This window comes from Fusarium odoratissimum, assembly GCF_000260195.1.
Source record: "Fusarium odoratissimum NRRL 54006 unplaced genomic scaffold supercont1.3, whole genome shotgun sequence".
Lineage (NCBI taxonomy): Eukaryota > Fungi > Ascomycota > Sordariomycetes > Hypocreales > Nectriaceae > Fusarium > Fusarium odoratissimum.
Window position 1 is genome coordinate 630,225 of NW_022158689.1, and position 16,883 is coordinate 647,107.

Genomic DNA, 16,883 nt, shown 5'->3' on the forward strand with positions numbered 1-16,883 from the left:
CGTCTTCCTATGAGACTTGGACACAACCCTTTCGCGAGCACACACACCACACTCATGGCCAATTACTTCATAATCGAGAGAAGACTAGTTACTGGACGCCATTTTTGTTTACTATAGACTCATCTTAGACTTTTGCTTTTGTATTTTCCCAAAAACGTCTCAACAGCCAACCCGCCACTTACATCCTCATCGACTTCACATCACACAAAATGTCGGCACGAAGCGCATACGCGCGCAAGAAAACAACACAAGCGAAAAATAAGGACCCAGTCATACATGGACGCGCTCAATCTGTAGCCACTTCATCAAGTGGTGAAGAGCTTTTTACTGACCATTCGATACCGCCCAATATCCCAACCCCCGTTGCGGCTCGATTTCCGCAAATACAGCAAAATGCTTCGATGCCAATGGGAAACAGGGGAGATTGGACCCCAAGAGGAAGACCAATGATGGCGCCAGATTGGAATCGGGATGCGTATACGAGTAATCAATATGCCGAGGAATGGGTTCATAACAAACCGAGGAGAGTGACACTGCCAGATGAGTATGGGACTATTGAGAGGAGTGGACTACGAACAATGCTCGACAAGCGAAGTGACGATGTACGAAAGACAATAGCGAAGACGTTCACATTCCGAAAGAAGGAAAAGGAAGAGGAACCGATCGATCAAGACAGCAATGGAAGCCGACCAAGCGTGGAAACACTGCAACCGACCGTCATGCCGAGTCCTAGTCCCAATGAGAGCAGCGGCTGGGACTCACAATCTGTGGCTCGAACAGATACGACTTTGACTTCGACATCTTCTTATGCAGCGTCTCAAAACCAGATGCCGTTGACGCCAACATCACAACTCTCATTTGGTCTACCTCCCGTTGGACCACCACCAACCAGCAAACTGCCTCCGATTCCACAGGTACCTTCTGCACCACCACCGCAGATCAGACGTTGGTGTGGAGGAGGACGGCCTATCACAAAGTGGAACAAGCTTCGGAAAGACCCAGAGCTTTGGGATCCTAACGGAGATGTTCTGATCTACCTTGGGAAGAAAGGCCAGAGCTTGCCGTCGATGCGCGTTTCGTCTCATATCATCGAAGCTATCAACAGTCGATATCTCATCTCTCTTCTGGATGAGGGTTTGATTGATGGATATCTGCATTCTCCGCCTTCACCAAACACTGAATCCTATGGAAGAAAGCTTGGTCAAGAATTCCGGAATTCACCACTAACACCGCCTGCATCTGGACGCACCAGCATTGGAGACATGGGAGGACAAGTTCTTTATGAGATGCACTTCCCACCTCCGCAGAATATGAAGAGCATCGATCAGCTCCGTCATCAGCTCACAACGCGCAACTTCTTTGCCCTGCTGCTCAACGCCTCAATGGTGGGCTTGTCGCTACACGAAGCTCTATCTGATCTTCACGTTAGACTGGATAGCTACATGCCCCCGAATAACGACAACGTCGGCCAATTGGTGCGGTATCTCTATAACCGAGATCTCGACGACGTACGAAACAATCCTGCCTTGGCGGTGTCACTCCTCATCTGGTCAGAAGAGCCGGATGTGCGGTGGGAGGAAGGATGGAGGGAGTGCTTCACGCATTGCGTGGGAATGTTTGATCTCGTGCAGAAGTACAAGGACTTCAAACAGATAAACACAAACACGAGAAAGCTTATGGAGATGGCGAGTCACGAGATGCAGTATCGTGTTCAGGCTGCAGAGGAAAGGTTGGCTGGCTTCAGGTACCAAGACATCTGGGCCTTCACTCCCAAGACGGGATCGGAGATGAGGGCGATTGAGAGGTTGAAGGACATGTTGTTACAGCATTTTGAACAGGAATATGGATCATGGCCACCATCACAGTCTGATAGTCGATCCGGACGATCAGTCGGTTCCTCAAGACCCGAAACCTGGTTGACTCGGACGTTGGCTATGAAGCTCCAAAAAGACTTTGGGGAGCTGTATGATTGCATGGTCGACAGAGATATCGTTTGGGGTTCGTTGGAGATCCAGTTTGGAAGCAGATTGATGATGGTGTCAAAGAGCAAGAGGAGGGCCATTGATGCAGACACGAGGGAGATGCACTTGACGGATATGCTTATTGACTTTGACAACAAACATCGGTTCCCTCATATTCCTCATCCGTTTCCTCTACTGCCAGAATCGACCTCAACTGCTGGCTCGTTCCGAAGAGGCATCGCAAAGACTCGAGGCGACCAAATGAGCGCGCTGGAGGAAAGGATACGACTTGCTTATACTGAGAATACCGGCTTCGATGAAACGGAGATCAAACTCTCCGACGCATTTGAGCGCTTTGAGAAGACCGATGACATTGGAGACATGGATCCAGCTACTGCGAGACGTAGTCGCTGGATTCTTATATACGGAATCCTTCAGTCACTAGCCTCTGTGTCTGTTGACGATGAGAAGGTCCAGTACAACGACAAGGTTGATTATCACTTGTGTCCAAGATTAGAGGGAGCAAAGATACCGCCATGGAAACGAGGAACGAACGAAGGCATCGGTCAAGGAGCGCATGAGAGATCGTATTGCTGGGTTGCAGAGGCAGAACGAGTTATTGAGAGCGACGAGTATGGAGACGATGTTGATATGAGTCTGATCAATGATTTCCCAATTCAGCTAAACTCGCCCGGCGCCGCGGAGGACCGAAACACGGCGTCAGGTGGGTCTCTCGGCACGGGCTTCATCAGCCCAAGAGTTCGAGAGAGGATGCGGAGGAACCGAGAGAATGAAAGTCCTGTAACGGCGGACTATGGATACACGTACACTTAATTAATACCTTTTAATGAACAAAGCCGATTTACGAGAAATTGGGCCCCGCGGAACTAAGGTCAGATGGTACCTGTTGATCGCGATCCCCAGCCACTGATTTAAAACATGGGCGAGTACCCGCTGTTTCAATGCTGATCTATGCGGATCTGCCGAAATAAGAGGACATGAATCAATCGCCAATTCGCATATCAGTTGATCTCTGAAACGTATGTACAGGAAACGTGCGGGACGGCCCAGGGCGCCATGCATAAGGCGTGATGCATGCTGTACTCAGATTGTCTTGTGTTCCTGAATTAAGCGACGATGGCGATGGAGATGCATGATTTACCAGCCACCGAATCTGCGACAGTTGAAGAATAATGCTACAGATGTTAACTAGGGCTTTTCGTAATTGGTCGGCTGGTTGTTCTCGTTTTGGTTGTAACTCTCTTGTTGGTTGATACCCAGCCAACCTGTTTTCTGTATTTATTACCATTTTGGGCGTGTATGAGCTTACCAGCCTCTCCAATTCTGATGACGTCGCAACACGAAAAGGGTCTCGACCTGTTTCCCTTGCTGGTTATTCTCTTGGCTAAATTGATAGAGAGTGTCCTATCCTGATTTGCAATACAATTGATCTGGATCAGATTTCTATTGCTCGCTTGATTGCTTGAGTGCTTGCATTGCTAGTGCAAGTCGACGTCATGCTCCAATTTCGGCATGACCGGTAGAATCGAAGCTGAACAGCCGCAAGTCTGGGTGGACGGACGACAACTAACGAAGATGATTAATCCTTGCTGAGAGCCTAAACAGCGCATAAACCTTTCATCTCCATTTTCAGGCTCGAGATGCTTCAGTAACCCAAACACACCGAAAAACTCGTGAACCCGACGGCCCTAGAAGAAACCAGCTCCAGATCGCTAAACTTACAAGGGTCTAGAGCTAAAAGGTCCCCTACCCTCTAACGGCCCAACCACTAACATCCTGCAACTACAGGGGTGGCCTTTACAAGGGTTATCCCACCTTTTCTGCTTTCTCTGGGCGTGGTCCTGCGCCATCTATTTCTCAAGCACCAACCACCTTGAATCGTGGGTTTTTGGCAAGACCAAGGATGGGAACAAGTTTGGACGATTGCTGTTGCTTTGCTTGCCTTTGCATTCGTGGTAGCTACAAAATAGAGCTTTCTTCCCGCACACCCTCCCTCTCCCCATTCTTTCTCTCATTCTTCCATCTATCACCAACTTGACTTGACTTGACTTGACTCAGTCTGATAGCGTTACTTGTATCGATCCGTCTATTGCTTGAATTATTGTCTCACTTACTCAAGCATCGTATAAGTCCCCCGCGCACGTCATCTCTCTCAGCTCCCCGCTCCTTGAGCGCATTACATCCATCTTATCATCTGCGACTGTCGTGCGATATTATCAAGATAGAGCTGCATAAGTTGCTAAAGACCGCCAAGATGTTTTTCGCAATGTTCTTTGTCTTCTTTCGGATCCTTCAGATCCTCACTCTGGTAGGCAACAGGAATGCAAATACTCCAGGTCGCAGGCTAACTAACAATTAATAGATCCCCTGCATGGGTATGCTTGCCTGGTTCGTCAATGGATTCGTCAAGCAAAACGCCTTGACTCCTGATTCAATCCTCATCCTCTTCATTGTCTCGGTTCTCGCGCTTGCTTGGGCAATCTTCACCCTCTTCAGCTATCACCGCTCGTCGACAAACGCCCACTTTGTCGCATTCGTTGATGCCCTCTTCTTCGGTGCCTTCATAGCCGCCGTTTACTACCTCCGCTACGTAAGCAACACCGACTGTGTTAGCATTCAACGTGGCGACGACTGGGATCTCTCCGTTGGCGATGTCAGGGTCATTGGCCCCAGCTATGACCTCGTCAACAACAAGCCCTGCTCCATGCTCAAGGCCTGCTGGGCATTTGGCATCATGAACGTCATCTTCTTTGCCATCACCTCTGTTGTCGCTTTCATGCACGGCGGACACATGAGCGCCTATGACCGCAGCCACTCTTCTCGCCGTTCCTACCATTCCAGCCGTCACAGCCACCGAAGCCGCTCCCGCTCTGGCTCTCGCTACAGCAGCCGCAGCCGTCCTCACTCTCGACGTGTCTACGTTTAGGAACCTTATCCTGCTACCGCGCTTCGTAGGAAGCACAGACCTAAAAAACCAGTAATCCGGGGGACACCGCCGGTTTGCTTTTCTCGGCAATGCATCCATACTCCACTGCAACGTATGCCCAAGTACCACAATACCTTAGCCCAATGACCCGCGAGATCGCAGCCTCGCCAGCTTTTCCGTTTGTCCTATGGCACTAGATGGGCGCTCGAGTAACAACACATCGTGCTCCGCGCCAGGGATCCAATCCTTTTTCGCCCCATGAAAGACTGCGCATGGGGAATATTATGGGAAAGGGTCAAGAGACCCTGTTACGATCGCCGCAAGGAAAGCGGCCTCATGCATTATGACTTCTCCTAGAACATATTTCTTATTCTTTGGAAGGAATCGTATGGACTGACGACGACCAACATGATACAATGTTGATGACGTTTCTTTGTCTCCCATGCTTCGGGTGTGGATAATGAAGCTCAGGTAAGGATTAGATACGGGTATGCCGCAGCATAGGCCCTGGAGGCTGCTTCGGTCGATGATTCTATTGTATATAATATGACTTCACTGTTACATGAGCGACGAAAAGAACAACAAGCTTACTACCTCAAAATATATCTTTGAACCATGGATATTCGCCTTTTACTTTTGTCTACATCCCAACGCCTTGTTATGCTAAATGGTATCACTTTTCATGTAACCTTCCCTCAATGTTTGTCCGATTCTCCCACTTGGTATCCTCGAGCCACACCACTTCGACCCTCCTCGACTAATGTGCTAGCTTCATTGTCGAAATCGGTGCCCAATCCTTGCCATGTGCGACCAGAGCGAAGGAACTCAGCTCCAGGACTCGCGACACCGTTGATGCTGGCCAATTCTCCAACGCTGCGCTTGATAAGAGCATCATTCTGCTTGATTGCACCAGCGGGACTGTCGCCAATAGCCTCGTTGGCGTTGGCGGCAGAGGGGCTGTTGCGAACTGGAAGTCTCATAGGTCGACTTGATGAGATGAGCTTGCCGGTGCGCATGTCAAACTCGGGAGGAGCAGATTCTTCCCCGTCAACGCCCCCAGCGACATCGTCAAACTGATCCTCTTCTGGCACGGCAGTATCCCTGGACTCGTTGACCGCATCTTGAGGTTTGTCGCTAAGTCCAAGCTTCTCGATACCACCCCACCACTCGCCGCCCCAGACCCGTTCATCCTCGCTCATGAGTGCCACCTCAAGCTCAAACGGTGTGATAACTGGTCTCCAGTATCCAGCATCATCTTCGACCAAGCCGCTCTCCCAGCATCCGACCACAACCCAACCCTCAATCTCAGCAAAGTTTGCCAGCTTCGCGGGGTTGAGCTTCCCGACGACAATGGTGTAACTCTTTTTGTCAGCCCGAGCGATCTTGTCGCGCAGAGTATTGATTGAGCTGAGGTAGTTTGCGACTGAAAGTGTATTGACAAGGATACCGATCACACCGGCGGAAGCGAGCGACAGCACCTTCGCAAATCGACGTCGAAGGAGACCTGCTGTGCGGATAGTGGGGTTCTCGAGCGTCGAAGATGGTGTCGCGAGGACGTGTAAGGAGGCAAATCGTGAGTATAGAGCGAGAAGAAGTGCGGAGGGCGGGTCGGAGATGTGGATGATCGAGTAAGCCTTCCAATGTTCATCGCCATGGGTTTCGTCGGAGAGGATCTTGCGGTTGGGTATCAAGGCGGCAGGGTCGCGTGTTACTGCTGTGGCAACAACGTCGGTATAGCCTTCATCTCTAAGAAGGGAAACCACTTTGTCGACGTGATTTTGATACGTCAGATCGGCCATTATGACCAACTTCACGGTCTTGTAGCTGAACTCCTTCTTGATTTCGTCCAATGTCACCTTGTAATCGAGATCGTGCGTGGTGTAAACGTATATCGCAGGAAGATGACTCGTGGGACTAAGACACGTTCGACCATAATGAACTACCACATCTGCTGAAACATGCTCGGCAGCTATTTCATCCACGCAGCAGGCGCTGTAACTGCTGTCCGCAAGAACGTATATCCTCCTCTCAGCCTTGCCCTCTTCCTGGACATCATGGGCGCTAAGTTCTTTCGACAAAGCCTCTACAACACGAGGAGCGTCTACCAGCATAAAATCTGGAAACTGTAAGCCGATGCGCCTCCATCCTCCAGCGCGGATCTCATCGGCTGTGCGGACAACCTCGTACGTTTCGCGGAGGGCATCGTCGGAGAGTGTGGATGTTGGGATGGAGTCGGCGGCGGGAACTTCGAGGATGTGGTCGTCGGGAGTTGAGAGGACGGGAGGGGCTGCGAGATCGGACGCCATCGTGGCAGAAGGGTCAGAGTATGAAATGGATGTGAAGTTTTTTGAAGGTTGGTGATGATAATATTTTGGTGGGGTTTTTGGTGATGGAGGGGAGCGGGTGTCAATGCGGGGTCATGGTGTGGATTTTAGCATTCTGGTACCAAACCATTTGGGGATCTCGTCAATAGGAGCAACTAAGTAATCCGTAAATCGACGTCAATTATTTTGGTATTAATGAAATGCTGTAAAATGCGCACTGGTACAAAGCCTTTGATATCGGCAGTTTGATATCTCCCGTTTTGGCTGACTGGCTTTGTTCGGAGTAATCTGATTGGCTCCACGACATTCAAATCACGAACGAATCAAGTAACCCGTCAATGTAATCACCGCTACTCGTCAGCTGGGGAATGAAGAATTCGTAAATATACGAAATGCCTACTTGGTCGAAGCTAATAAGTCCCAGCATTATTTATCTCAAAGATATCGCTCAACGCCCCCTTGAGCCCGGTAGCAAAGTGGCCCTCTTGACCCTTTGGTATGTATCCTCGGCGTCTACTTGCTCACGAATTCATGGAGGGGCAAATCACATCCCCTGGTGAGCAAGTAAATGATGTGCCTAGTACACAAGGTGACTCTGACTATGATGCATTGATATACTGATTCTTCAAGGCAAGATCCACACTTCATAAGGACCAAGCGCGCATGTGAATAACATACGTAAGTACTAAGCCTCTTGATCACAAACTCCCGATTAAGGTTTCCTACCTCGGGCTACTACCGTCCCGGGGCCCGTAAAGAACTGCCGAACAATGTAACGGAGAATATATACAGAGAAGACTTCCGATTCTCATATGATTTGAACTTCCGAGTCCTAAATAACAGAACTGAAGTTACAGTCGTAGACTCGTCTACCCCGGTCATGTCTCAATTAGGAAATCCGTGTACCCAGTTGGGTAATCAGTGTATGCATCGTCAGTGAGAAACACCACGATGCTGTTAGTCAACATCCACAGCACGCAGTGAACCACTCCTTTATATGGGAAATTCGTGTGACATTGAGTGCGTAAGCCATGATAGATTTATCTTTATATAAGGGCATCTGCCGGCCTTTTTCTCCTTCTTTAACACAAAACATAGCCATGGAAGACACATCACATCAACATCACTTCCTCGAAGGCAAAACCATCATCATCGCTGGCGGTGGTGTTTCTGGATCAGCATTCGCTGTTGGACTGCGCAAACTATGGAATCCCCAGTTCAAAAAGCCCAAGATCATTATCTACGACCGCGACTCGCCGGACGTAAGCGCTCAACGTGAAGGCTACACACTATCTCTTACCGGATATGACACTTCGGGAGGTCTCATTGCCCTGAAGAAACTAGGTCTTATCGAAAAAATTGTAGACAATGCCGTGTCTGGACTCAATGGAGAGGGTGCTTTCAAGATATGGGGACCCAATTGGCATGAACACGCAAGCTTCCGCCACGAGCCAATTGAAGAGCTGCCATCTTCCAGCGTTAGGATAGCACGCAAGGATCTCCGGAAGGTCCTCCACGATAGCCTCGGACCGGAAGACTCGGTCCAGTGGAACTCACGCTGCATCTCAGCGAGGAAAACGGACCAAGGACAAGTGCGAGTTCAAGTCGCAAGTGGACACCCCGGCGATGAGACGATCACCGACGAGGATTGTGACCTGCTTATTGCCGCTGATGGAGCGAATAGCAAACTCCGAGGATACCTTCGGCCAAACGACAACCTCGAATTTGCCGGTGCAATTCTCCGAGGTGGCATTGCTCGATTCGATGGCCCTCCTCCAGCGCCCATTGACAAAGACTGGGGCTTCATGATTTCGGGAACCGGCGTGTCATGCTTCTTTTCTCCAGTCGACAAGAACAGCGTTGTATGGGGCGTTGGCCATCTCGAGAACGAAGAGGTCCCCATATTAGATCTCAAGAACGACAAAATGGTACAAGAAGTGATCGACCGCAGTCTCGATCTTGGGGACAGGTTCCAGGATCCTTTCAGAGACATCGTTGAAAGGACAGATACGAAGACCGTGTTTGCTATCAACGCAAAGGACAAGAAGGCTTTCACACATGACGATATTGACCGGATGGGCGTTATTTTCATTGGCGATGCTAACCATGCCGTGACACCTTTTGCTGGCTGTGGAGCGAACCTGGCGTTATGTGATGCGTGGAATCTGGCAGAGGCTTTATGTGTAAGCAGTTCTTTAGGGGAGGGCATATCAGCGTATGATGGACAGTCAGAACCACGGGCGAGAGGGATCCTCGAGCGAGCGCGTGAGAAGTTAAAGTCAGGACATAAGGGGAGATTGTAGTTTTAATAAGATAATGCAGCTTAATAAGATATAAAAAAAGTCTTTAACTTGACTATAATAAAAGTATTAGCATTTATAAGGTTCGCTGTCAGGGAATTTAGTAGAGGAGTAGATCTCAAGATTAAAGCCTTGAGTCGTGAACTGAGATTAGTGTAATAAGGCTATAGATCTTGAGCAACAGATAAGGCCGAGCAAAATACAAAACCTAGGAGACATAGATAAGGTAAGTAGCTCAATACAATTGGCCACGGTGAAATGTGAAAGTCCCCCCAAGTCCCCTCGATAGCCCAAGTACCGCGCATAAGGCCAGGTTGCGTTGAGACACCTCTGAATAAAACTGCAGTCACGTTCCTTGTCCGGGTGTCCCTCCTTTCTCGTCGAGTAGTGGCCTACCTTTCCCAATTACCTGCGTACGTAAAAAGCCGTTGTATACTGCAGTTTGTTAGCAAGCCTCTTGTAATTTGTGCTATTATTCTGCTTCTGGGTTGATTGAATAGCAAATAAGTGGTGTAGGTACTAGGACACATGTTCTTCATGTCTCCCAACATGATATGCCCTTTGTAGATCTGCAGTCCTCTTGCAAAGCGGGAAAGCTGACAGATGTGCAAGCAAAGGGAGGAAGATGAGAGCCCAGGCTATGGCTATGGCTATAGATACCTATACCCACATGAACAGTATCGCTATCACTATGCTCTGCTATAGTCCTAGACGCAGCTTGTACAATTAAACAACGGACTAAAGACTCTAGATCAATCTATGATGGTTTATATATACGAACTTGTGGTCAAGAGTAATTGGGCCAGGTGACGGAGCCTGACTTCCCGTACTGTCAGCTTAACGCCTTGGCTTTACCTGCACGAAGAGACCCATCCCAAAACGTCTAACTTTACTTACCTAACTGCATGAGAATCTCCCCTGAATCTGAGAACCCTTCCTGCTTTGCCCTCCCTTGAGGCATAAAAAACTATACATGCGAACTTCAAGACAATACATATCCCGAATACTTGCGTGAAGAGATATATAATAGCCACTTCTCCCAAGACGAGGTCTCACGTTTCCATAGCAAACAGGTTGCTATCGGATTGAGTGACTGAAAGGCAAAGGGGGAAAGCTACCCATTACAAAGCTGTTACCCCTGAAGAGCTGAGAAATTGTACTATCCACCGGCTGTGCCAGATCCCCGCATCAACTAGCTGAGTGAAGACGTTATGGACCCGTCGGGTTGCTTGTGTCACTGCAGAGGCTGCAGGCTCAGGCACGGAAGGATTTGATGAGAGTCTAGAAGAGGCTACCGAATCAGGATTTCTTTCGTCTCACATGGTGGTACTGTAAGGCAGTGTGGGAGAAAACGAATGGGCTGGTCTCCTCGAAACTGCACTGGTGGGGGCGAAACCTTTGCTGACCGGACCACCCAAAACTTGCAGGTTCTTGGGCTGCCCGGGGGTTATTGCTCTCACCATCACGATACTGTTGGAGGTCTCAGGCAAGCTGTAGTCAACAGTAGCATGGAGTACCTATGGACGGCAACTCTGACACCCAGGTGCAACTTGCCCTCCAAGACATCTGGGGCGACACTGTTTTGGCTCTGATAGCCATCTTTGTTCTGCCCGGCGATTGACCAACCTTTTTGATTGCTACCCTTGCCTGGAAAATCGGTTCGGGCCGTACCTAGTGTGGATTGGCGAGCGAGGTATGCTCCGGCACCCGTACAAGAAATGGCTGGTGTCAGCCCTGACAAGGCTTATTTGGGCTTCATGACCAACGCCGGTTATGGGTACAAAACCGGTGTCCCCCTGTTCCAGGATAAGGAGACTTTGTATAGGTCTATCTTATAAACGAAAGTTTCAACTCGCGCCCCGCCATCAAGCTTCACCGACACCATGATGTGAAAGGGGCAAGATTGGAGAATAGAGAACTATACTACAATACTAGGAAAGGCTCGAGTAAGTATACTGGTCAAATTTGTGACACTCCCTACTTATGCTCTAGAACTACCTACATTTTCAATTTAAAATACAATCTCCATTTCTTCCCCACCAAGGCTAATATCAACGCGCTCCATCCCCTCTTCCTCCTCGTCTAGCACATCAGCCCACGTAACGCTATGCTCGTCAATCTCCAGGACGACCTTCCCGTTCTTGACTGTTTCATAATTATCGTCAGACTTGTCATCACTCTTGATCTCATCCTGCTCATCGCTTTCCTCGTCGCTACTGATATCACTCTCCTCCGACTCAGATTCGCTATCTCCACGGTGTTTCTTGGCAAAAGACTGCGAAGCTGGCAAATCTGGACCCTTTTTTTTCAACATCATGGCGTTGTCCATACCCAAAAATGACTAGACAACCGATCTCCGCACAGTCTTGTACTGGAGAGCAAAGATGTTACTCCCAGCGCTTTTGCCAGAGAACTCGGCTGTATCTTGGTGACTTTGCGACCCGAAAACGCCTGGGTCAGTGAGTTCAGAGGGGAGTAAGATGCCTGTAGTGCTCGAGACAATCGTGGACACCGGCACTGAAACACCGGCCGAGATTGTGACCCCGCGTTCTCTAGAGTGCGTGAAAGTTGCATCCTGCCAGATGAGCACCGCAGTAACCATGAAACCAGCATTACGGCCGCGAGCTAACATCCGTTGGAGTTGAGATCTTGTTTCCTCATGCTGGATCAACTGATCAAAAGCTTGGTCGTAATTCTGAAGACGTACGCAGACGACCTCGGAGCTAGTGAAGGAGAGGGCTCCGCCATTTCTGGTTTCTCGGGAGACGTCAACTGTTGCGCCGAGTTTGGCAGCAAAGGACTTGTTCCGCTGTGATAATGCGGCGAGGCTGGCGTTGGCGATAGTGCTTCTTGCAAATTCGTGCGTTACGAAGGGCTTCGGATCATCTGGCACAAAATTTGCGTCTGGCTTGGAATAGGATTTGACGATCCGGCCGAGCCAAGTTGATAAGGCCGATGCCGGTAGATACCGTTCTGGGGGGAGTAGATAGAACGAAGGTCGGGCTCGTTCTGTAGGCATGATGATAGTGAGGATGATGATTTGATTCTGTTGATCGATTACAGGGCAGTTATGTATCAAGGTACCGTAGAAGCAATTCCTCAGATCACAAGTGAGGACAAGACACCGAGGAGAGCACAGACTGATTCGACTGCATTTTCAGTTATCCTAGGCGATCTGAAAATCATTGTAGATCGTTGCTGCCCAAACCCCTGCCAGCGTGGGCCTTTCTTACCAATGCTCGTATATAGTTCCAATGGGGCAACAGTCTTTATTCGTTTCTCGTCAGTGTAGTTCGGCAACGGTGCCGTCCTGCGAAGCGAACAGCGGCGACTACATATAACTAGGTTTCGCTCCTCATCAAATGGGAACGTCACATTTAGCCTCCCGAACTCAATCACAAGAAGTAATAAAATGACCGTTGTCAATATCGCCCGACGAGATGTTGAGCCTTCCCAATCGTAAGACCTTGACGGTTTACATCTTTTCGACGTCAACATCGCCAGAGACCATGACGGCACATCTCGCATCGGATCAAATACCTCAGTTACCATCCGTCCTCTTCTTCTTCTGGCAACTGGTGCCCCGGGCCATATTGAGCCACCGAATGGCGGGCACTGGGTTAATGAACATGTGCAAGACATGATGAGTGTACTGCAGACGCAGATGAACTCTCCATCGACTTTTACGGAGAAAAAGTAGTCATTCGTATTGGAGAGCAACCTTGGTTCAACAAGGATAACTCTGAGGATCACAACACCGAGGACCATATGTCCATGCAACGAGTTCTATGGGAGTTCCTAGAGCGACTCGAGGTATGGAAACCTACGATGCGGCCGATCGAGGTCAGCGTGGTGCAGACACTTACTACTGGCCCTCCCCAACATCTCAGCCAGGATTACAAAGGCAGCAAGGCTGCTGACCAGGAGAACGAAGGACAAAGGAGGGTCCTTGTGTTGTCGTGTCGTGCTCCTGGCCGTTCCACTCATGCCAGCGAGCTCTCTCGCCCAGTCTCGCGTACCATCCTCCAGGCGATAGGAGGTCCTACAAAAGTCATCTTTGTACGCCCTGGGTCCTTTAGTGCCCTGAAGACTGAGCTTGAATCCCACCCCAAAGGCTACTTCGCTGCCATTCATTTAGACATGCTGCTTGTCCACAAGCGCTCTCGAAAATCCGATCCCGAAGTTCCCAGAATCTACTTCCAAAACGTCAACCAAAATAAGTCTGAAGTGATAGAGGAGGACCTTAAAGCCGTCGATAAAGTTGCTGCACTGCTTCTGCTTCATGGTGTTCAAGACGTTGTCATTGTTCCCTGTCCGCATGCTAGGTCCGCCGTCGAGACGGCAGCTACAGTACTTTTGAGCGGTGGCATACAGACCGTGGTTACTTCGGCCTACCATATCACTGAAAATAGTATCGAGGCATTTATAAGATCGCTCTACACTGGGTACATTCATCAGAAACTTCCCTTAGAAGAAGCCGCTCGAACAGCTCGACAGTGCTTGAGGGGAAGTGAGGTTGATGAGAGGATGCCTATTTGTGATTTCGTGGCGCTGACTTACGTCAAACCACAGTGGCTTCCATCTATTAGCTTGGACATTGACTACAAGTCTCTCAAGCAAGAGCAGAGCTATCCTAACACTTTTCAGGGGCGAGAACATGACATTGTCCACATAGAATCAATACTTTTGCTAGGAAAGCCACTGCCTCTTTTGATCTATGGAATGTCTGGCATTGGAAAGACGGCTCTTCTGAATCATTTATGTTCATGGTGGAAGGCTTCGGGTATGATCAAAGATGCAATCCATATACACCTCAGCTTGAGCGAGCCTTTCAACAAGGATAACATGATACAACAGCTGCAACGCCACTTTGTTCCGAACTCTACTCTAGACTCAGAAGATACAAACTCTTTATATGAGCATTTTGAGAGTCACAAATGTCTCATCATGATCGACGACCTCGACTCAGCGAACTTCAACCGACAACAAGGCCAATTCATGAATCTTACCTCCAAGCTATCCAAGTCTGGTGCGCTTGTCATTCTTGCTTCGCGCAAGCGAGAGCGATGGCTGAGTAAGGCAAAGGTATACAGACTTTCCGGGCTTCAAACTCGACCAGCAACTCTGTTGGTGATGGATCCCGAATTCAGGGACCGCGTCACTGATAATGACAACCCTTCATCCCCTGAGATAACGGCGAAGAACAAGACACAAGAAGTGAAAGATTACCTTGGGGTGTTGTTGAGATGGTAAACGGAAATCCGCAGGCTATAGAGATGATGACTCGCAGTGGGCTTTACTGGTCGAGAGCTCCGAAAGAGATATATTGCTTTTTACTCGGACTTCGTTCAAACCGCCCTTCTGCGCATCCTGCGAAGTTTGATACTTCGGACACCGAGGATGAACCTGAAAAGCCACGCAGCAGAACGCGTCTTGATGGTGTATATGAGAGTCTACAAAGTATGGACTGGGGCGACGGATTTCTACCCACATTACTTGCGCCGTTCATAGGTGTTCTGCCGTCCAAAGATCTCCTCATGGTTTTCTACATCTGGAGCATTAGAGTGGCCAAGGTTCTAGGAAAAGCTGCATCTACACGGCTTGTGCGCGCTGTACTCGAGTCCAATGCGTTTTGCAGAGACAATGACAAGCTCACAGAAGATGCACGCATCTCCATTGAGGCTTTACTGAAGGCTGCTAGAGTAGCCGAACCTGAGGAAGACCTGGCGTTGCAACTGGACTTGTCCGGCTCCAGCGTTCTGTTTCATAACGACCTCGAGTTTTCCGAACCACTGTCGCCCGCTGGCAGCTTCCTGACTGCCATGTGTCATCGCATCAAAGATGGGCTTATTGATGGTGGAATGCTTGGAGAATTCACCGAGGTGCCGCATTCTTTGATCACAACAGACCGAGGAATTATGCGTTTGAATCCACTGGTTCCTTTGCTTCTCAGGCAGCATCCAGCCTACAAAAGCAACTCATTTTCACTCCAATCGACAGTGAACGAAGCATTTGTACTATACTACTGCTATAGAGGGAAGAAGTAAGTTAGAAACGATACTCGTGCACGCAATAATTGTTGCATGTTCGTGTTGCTGACCCATCAACAGATGACCGTGGGACTGTTGGGATGATTATCGCTCATGGGCAATAGCTGATGCTGAGATCGAGATCGAATTCGACAATTTTGCATCCGCCTGCATGGCTGGCCTCCTACACGTCGACCTCGACACAATTCATCTGATGGGACTGATGCGAATAGCCGCTGTGCTCGAGCATGGTGCCGGCGAAAAGTTCTACTACAGAAAAACTATACTTTCCCAAGTGTGGACTGTCGCTCTGGCTAGAACCTTTGCAGAGTTCAACAAGCTTAAAGGCGAGGGTCGAAGCCGTTAGACCGAGATATACATGTTTTTGTTGGCTGCTATGTATTTCAGCTCTGAACTAGGTCGATTCCATAATCTCGACCGCGAGTCGGACGAGGTGGCCAAGTACAAAGGCCTCATCACCCAGTTCGCCGTGTTGGCCAGCAAAGTCGTCCCGGAGACTGTTGAAGTAAAAGCACAGAAGGAGAAACTATCAGGGAAGAAAGAACTTGAACGTCTCGCTCGAATGGCGGCGGATCCCGATCAAGATATCCTGTACTCGATCCGGGGTCAAGTCAGGCGCGTTTTTGTATGGATCTCGAACCCTTTTGTGACCAGCTCCTTTGTGGGACCAGCGACCACTACGTCGGTATCGGTTGATGTTGAACTGGCTACTATGTTATCATTCTCAATAGAAGTTCGTCGACATATAAGCCTAGTTGATGACGCTGAAGAGGCAGCCAAGAGAGATGATTGGACTATGGCTGATGAGGCGTTGAACAAGGCGCTTAGGTTGGAGGTAAATGTTACGGAGAATGATTGCACGAGTAGGATTGGATTGATCCAACTACAAAAGATGGTTGCGGAGAAGCGAAAGGATAATGAGAGGGTTCGTCAACTTGCAGATGAACTATTGCAGCTTGAACTAATCGTGGCAGATGTGGATAAGGACGGCAAAGTGTTTAATGATTCTGATAATTAAGGAGAAACTATAAACTTAAGATAGTATTTAGTATTAGCATCTTAAGAAGGGGCTAGTAGAAATAAGAAATAATATTAAAAATAATATTTTAAGTATAATAATAAGGGTTTTTAAAATAAATAAATTAGTTTTAACTAGGTTTATATTTATAAATTATATAAATTATTATATTTAATAAATTATAAAATACTATATTTTTTAATAATAAATATATTTAAAAGTTAATATACTTATTTAATAATATATAAAGTAAAGCTAAAGGTATTAAAATAAGATAATAAAA

The 16,883-nt window shown here is 48.6% G+C and overlaps 9 protein-coding genes across 9 annotated transcripts; 6 read left to right on the plus strand and 3 right to left on the minus strand.

Moving 5' to 3' along the window:
- Window positions 1-209: 209 nt before the first annotated feature.
- FOIG_02635 (uncharacterized protein) lies at window positions 210-2,795 on the plus strand (the record flags this gene model as incomplete). Its single annotated transcript, XM_031199976.1, has 1 exon — window positions 210-2,795. The coding sequence occupies one exon, from the start codon at window positions 210-212 to the stop codon at window positions 2,793-2,795; it is 2,586 nt and encodes an 861-aa protein (XP_031069744.1).
- A 1,441-nt stretch (window positions 2,796-4,236) lies between these two features.
- Window positions 4,237-4,908, plus strand: FOIG_02636 (uncharacterized protein; the record flags this gene model as incomplete). Its single annotated transcript, XM_031199977.1, has 2 exons — window positions 4,237-4,290; window positions 4,345-4,908. The coding sequence occupies 2 exons, from the start codon at window positions 4,237-4,239 to the stop codon at window positions 4,906-4,908; spliced, it is 618 nt and encodes a 205-aa protein (XP_031069745.1).
- Window positions 4,909-5,411: 503 nt separating this feature from the next.
- Window positions 5,412-7,268, minus strand: FOIG_02637 (diphthamide biosynthesis protein 2). Its single transcript, XM_031199978.1, has one exon. It carries the CDS (start codon window positions 7,212-7,214, stop codon window positions 5,604-5,606), a length of 1,611 nt encoding a protein of 536 aa, XP_031069746.1. The 5' UTR covers window positions 7,215-7,268; the 3' UTR covers window positions 5,412-5,603.
- Window positions 7,269-8,188: 920 nt separating this feature from the next.
- On the plus strand, window positions 8,189-9,607 carry FOIG_02638 (uncharacterized protein). Its single transcript, XM_031199979.1, has one exon. It carries the CDS (start codon window positions 8,264-8,266, stop codon window positions 9,533-9,535), a length of 1,272 nt encoding a protein of 423 aa, XP_031069747.1. The 5' UTR covers window positions 8,189-8,263; the 3' UTR covers window positions 9,536-9,607.
- A 1,936-nt stretch (window positions 9,608-11,543) lies between these two features.
- Window positions 11,544-11,846, minus strand: FOIG_02639 (uncharacterized protein; the record flags this gene model as incomplete). The annotated part of the gene is made up of 1 exon (XM_031199980.1): window positions 11,544-11,846. One exon carries the CDS (start codon window positions 11,844-11,846, stop codon window positions 11,544-11,546), a length of 303 nt encoding a protein of 100 aa, XP_031069748.1.
- A 27-nt stretch (window positions 11,847-11,873) lies between these two features.
- On the minus strand, window positions 11,874-12,551 carry FOIG_02640 (uncharacterized protein; the record flags this gene model as incomplete). The annotated part of the gene is made up of 1 exon (XM_031199981.1): window positions 11,874-12,551. One exon carries the CDS (start codon window positions 12,549-12,551, stop codon window positions 11,874-11,876), a length of 678 nt encoding a protein of 225 aa, XP_031069749.1.
- A 393-nt stretch (window positions 12,552-12,944) lies between these two features.
- On the plus strand, window positions 12,945-14,785 carry FOIG_02641 (uncharacterized protein; the record flags this gene model as incomplete). The annotated part of the gene is made up of 2 exons (XM_031199982.1): window positions 12,945-12,991; window positions 13,171-14,785. The coding sequence occupies 2 exons, from the start codon at window positions 12,945-12,947 to the stop codon at window positions 14,783-14,785; spliced, it is 1,662 nt and encodes a 553-aa protein (XP_031069750.1).
- Window positions 14,786-14,811: 26 nt separating this feature from the next.
- FOIG_02642 (uncharacterized protein) lies at window positions 14,812-15,928 on the plus strand (the record flags this gene model as incomplete). The annotated part of the gene is made up of 2 exons (XM_031199983.1): window positions 14,812-15,454; window positions 15,687-15,928. 2 exons carry the CDS (start codon window positions 14,812-14,814, stop codon window positions 15,926-15,928), a joined length of 885 nt encoding a protein of 294 aa, XP_031069751.1.
- Window positions 15,929-15,958: 30 nt separating this feature from the next.
- On the plus strand, window positions 15,959-16,600 carry FOIG_02643 (uncharacterized protein; the record flags this gene model as incomplete). Its single annotated transcript, XM_031199984.1, has 1 exon — window positions 15,959-16,600. The coding sequence occupies one exon, from the start codon at window positions 15,959-15,961 to the stop codon at window positions 16,598-16,600; it is 642 nt and encodes a 213-aa protein (XP_031069752.1).
- Between the last annotated feature and the right edge of the window lie 283 nt (window positions 16,601-16,883).